Genomic DNA, 2,536 nt, shown 5'->3' with positions numbered 1-2,536 from the left:
TTCATTGTCAAAAGTGGGTGCTGAGAACATATCTGAAACCCCACCCGAAAGTGAGCCTTCAGCAACGAGGATAATGCAGGTCAATTTAGGGGCCAAATTCATGATCCGGGTAAAGAAGGAAAATACAACAAACATGGTTATGATTTTGGATTTTTAACAAAAATTCCTTCCTGTCCAAAGAGATTAAATGAGCCATCCAGCGGTCTCCTGTGTTGATAATCACAGAAGCATCTGACTCTGCACCCGAGTGTCCAGCCCTCTTTATTATTCAGAAGGCGGGCCCCGTTAGTGCCCGCCAGCATCAGGGCTGTTTCACAGTGTAGTTGTTTAATGCAAAGCCTACCAGTGGCATTGGATACGGCCCGGTCCGGTCCGGTCGTGAGCACTTTACACCAGCCTGCTGCTGGTTTCGGACCTCCAGAACCATCCCTGGGTCTCAGGCTTCAGGAGGAGGACAGGCTCTTAGCGCTTCTCAGGGAGTTTATTTGGCAAAAGGTAAAACCACTAGGATCAAAGACCTCGAGTTAGAAGCAAATCTGTTGCCTCTGTAAGGATGAAAATAAAACCTGTTACTTCCTTCTGGTTTAAAAGTTAAAAGCTTTGTCTCTACCACTAGATTATTTGTTTATACAGTTTATTTTTATCTAGAGTAAAAACCTTATGATGCCAAATTTCCTCCAAAAAGTTGATAGATTATTCCTGTTCTTGTGATTTTTCTTTCTCCATGAGCACATTTCAGCTGTATCTATCTTTCAACCACTGATATGTTTTAAGAGATGATACAGCTTAGATAGCTATGATTATCCAACGTGGGGAATGTAGGGATTATAAACTGTTAGTAACAATAATATACTAAAATATACCATTAAGGAAGAACTGAGAATGGCTGGACTTGGGCTTATCTTCGGAGAATGTAGCCTCAAACTTGGTGCCCTCCCATAGTTCACTTGCAAGAAACAGTTATCTGTGCAGAAATTCTTAAAGGAATATTCCAGTATTTTACTATAGAGCCCAAAGTTTCCTTGGTCCAGATCAGCCCACGACGGAGTGTGTTTGGACCGCGTGACCCTGGGCCTCAGGAGAGCTGCGCTTACGGACGTACCGAGGCCACACGAGGTTGAGGGCAGAGAGGCGCTTGGGGTGTCAGCTGAAGGAGCCACCCTCTCTGGGGTCGTATGATAAGGTGCTGGCTGAGACACGCAGCTACGAACAACACTAAAACGATGCTTCCGATTCCATGAGCAAGGCAGACCCTTTTCATTCAGTCTAGTAGCTCAGTGTTTTGAATTTAAACATATTCTATCAAATGGGAACACAGCGATTTCAGAAGGCAAGTCAAATGACTTAACTACAAAGTGTTTTTGTTTTGTTTTGTTTTGTTTTGTTTACTGTTCATTACCACTTCTGTCATTTCAAAACCCAAAGAGAAGAATTCTCTAAATTCAATCAGCCTGGACTCAGGACTGTCCATCCCCTCCTCACTCACGCCTCTCACTTCCCGGAGAGGATGGGGGCGGGGAGGTTTAATGGTGGCCATCTGTCCCTATGTTTTCTTCCCATCTCAAGGACATCAGCTCAGACCGCCTCCTTGTTTTCGGTCACTCTAATGCCATCTTCTTCGTCACCAGCTTTCCTCATTTATACCTCTGTTTCCTTCCCTCTGCCCCCCTGTGGTCCAGTCCCCTCTACTCAGACGTTCAGTCCCAACTGAGCCAGGCTCGCCCCTCTGTGGCACTTAGGACAGCAGGTTTCTACACTGCCCTAATGTGACCTGATTAGCGAGGAGCGGCCAGGGAACCAGCCAGGTGCGCACTTCCCCCTGAGAGGCTGAAGGTGTGCTTATTCTGGGAGGCGGCACTTGCCTGGCTCAGAGCCGAGGACACGCGGCTCTGCATGGGACCTCAGTCTGGCTTCTCCGCCTTTGGCTCAGTTTCCTTGGTCGGGAAAGCCATCCAAATGTCAAATAAAAGTGTTTCATGCTTGGGAAAGTTACAAGAAGAGCATGTCGTGGGCAGTCAGCCACGCCGTTCCCAAAGTCAGGAGGTAGGAGGCGGCGGTGCAGGTTAGGGACCCACGCGTCTGTCTCCCCCATCTGATGGGCGTGGCCGTGGCCTTCCTGTGTGCTCGGCAGGCCCCGAGGGCTTCCCAGACCGATGACCATTTCTCCTAACAAGGCCATGGTCCTGGAGTAGGTGCGCCTCGGTCCACTTAGGTGAGGAAACCAAGGAAGAGAGCGAGCCGCGTCTGCCCAGCGCCACCCCGGCCGCAAGGCTGGAGCCATGTGGCCTGGGCCCTGGGCGGGCCAGCTCTGCCCGGCGCTTTGGGGTGCTCTGGGGTGCTTTGCAGGAGCACCATCTGGCCCAACCCCAGCCTCAGAGCCGGCCGTGTCTCTGACTTGCAGAGAGCTGGGCGGGCGTCGTCAGGGAAAGCCGGGCGTCTGTCTGGAACAGTCCCTTCCTTTCCAGCTCATTCTGCCGGATGCCATGAAGGTGCTGCCCGTGTACATGAACTGCTTGCTGAAGACCTGCGTGCTGCT

The 2,536-nt window shown here is 50.4% G+C and overlaps 1 protein-coding gene across 1 annotated transcript in view; it reads left to right on the top strand.

The window, feature by feature from the left end:
* The window catches only part of SEC24D (SEC24 homolog D, COPII coat complex component), an 89,726-nt gene that overhangs the window by 80,907 nt on the left and 6,283 nt on the right, over positions 1 to 2,536 (top strand). Inside the window, exon 20 of the mRNA XM_023536962.1 lies at positions 2,466 to 2,528. Within this exon, the coding sequence (XP_023392730.1) occupies positions 2,466 to 2,528 (63 nt within the window). The remainder of the gene's footprint in view (positions 1 to 2,465; positions 2,529 to 2,536) is intronic.

Source organism: Pteropus vampyrus, unplaced genomic scaffold, assembly GCF_000151845.1.
Source record: "Pteropus vampyrus isolate Shadow unplaced genomic scaffold, Pvam_2.0 Scaffold174, whole genome shotgun sequence".
NCBI classification, from domain to species: domain Eukaryota; kingdom Metazoa; phylum Chordata; class Mammalia; order Chiroptera; family Pteropodidae; genus Pteropus; species Pteropus vampyrus.
The sequence above is the reverse complement of the archived record's forward strand: the minus strand, read 5'-3'. Positions and strand labels throughout refer to the sequence as shown.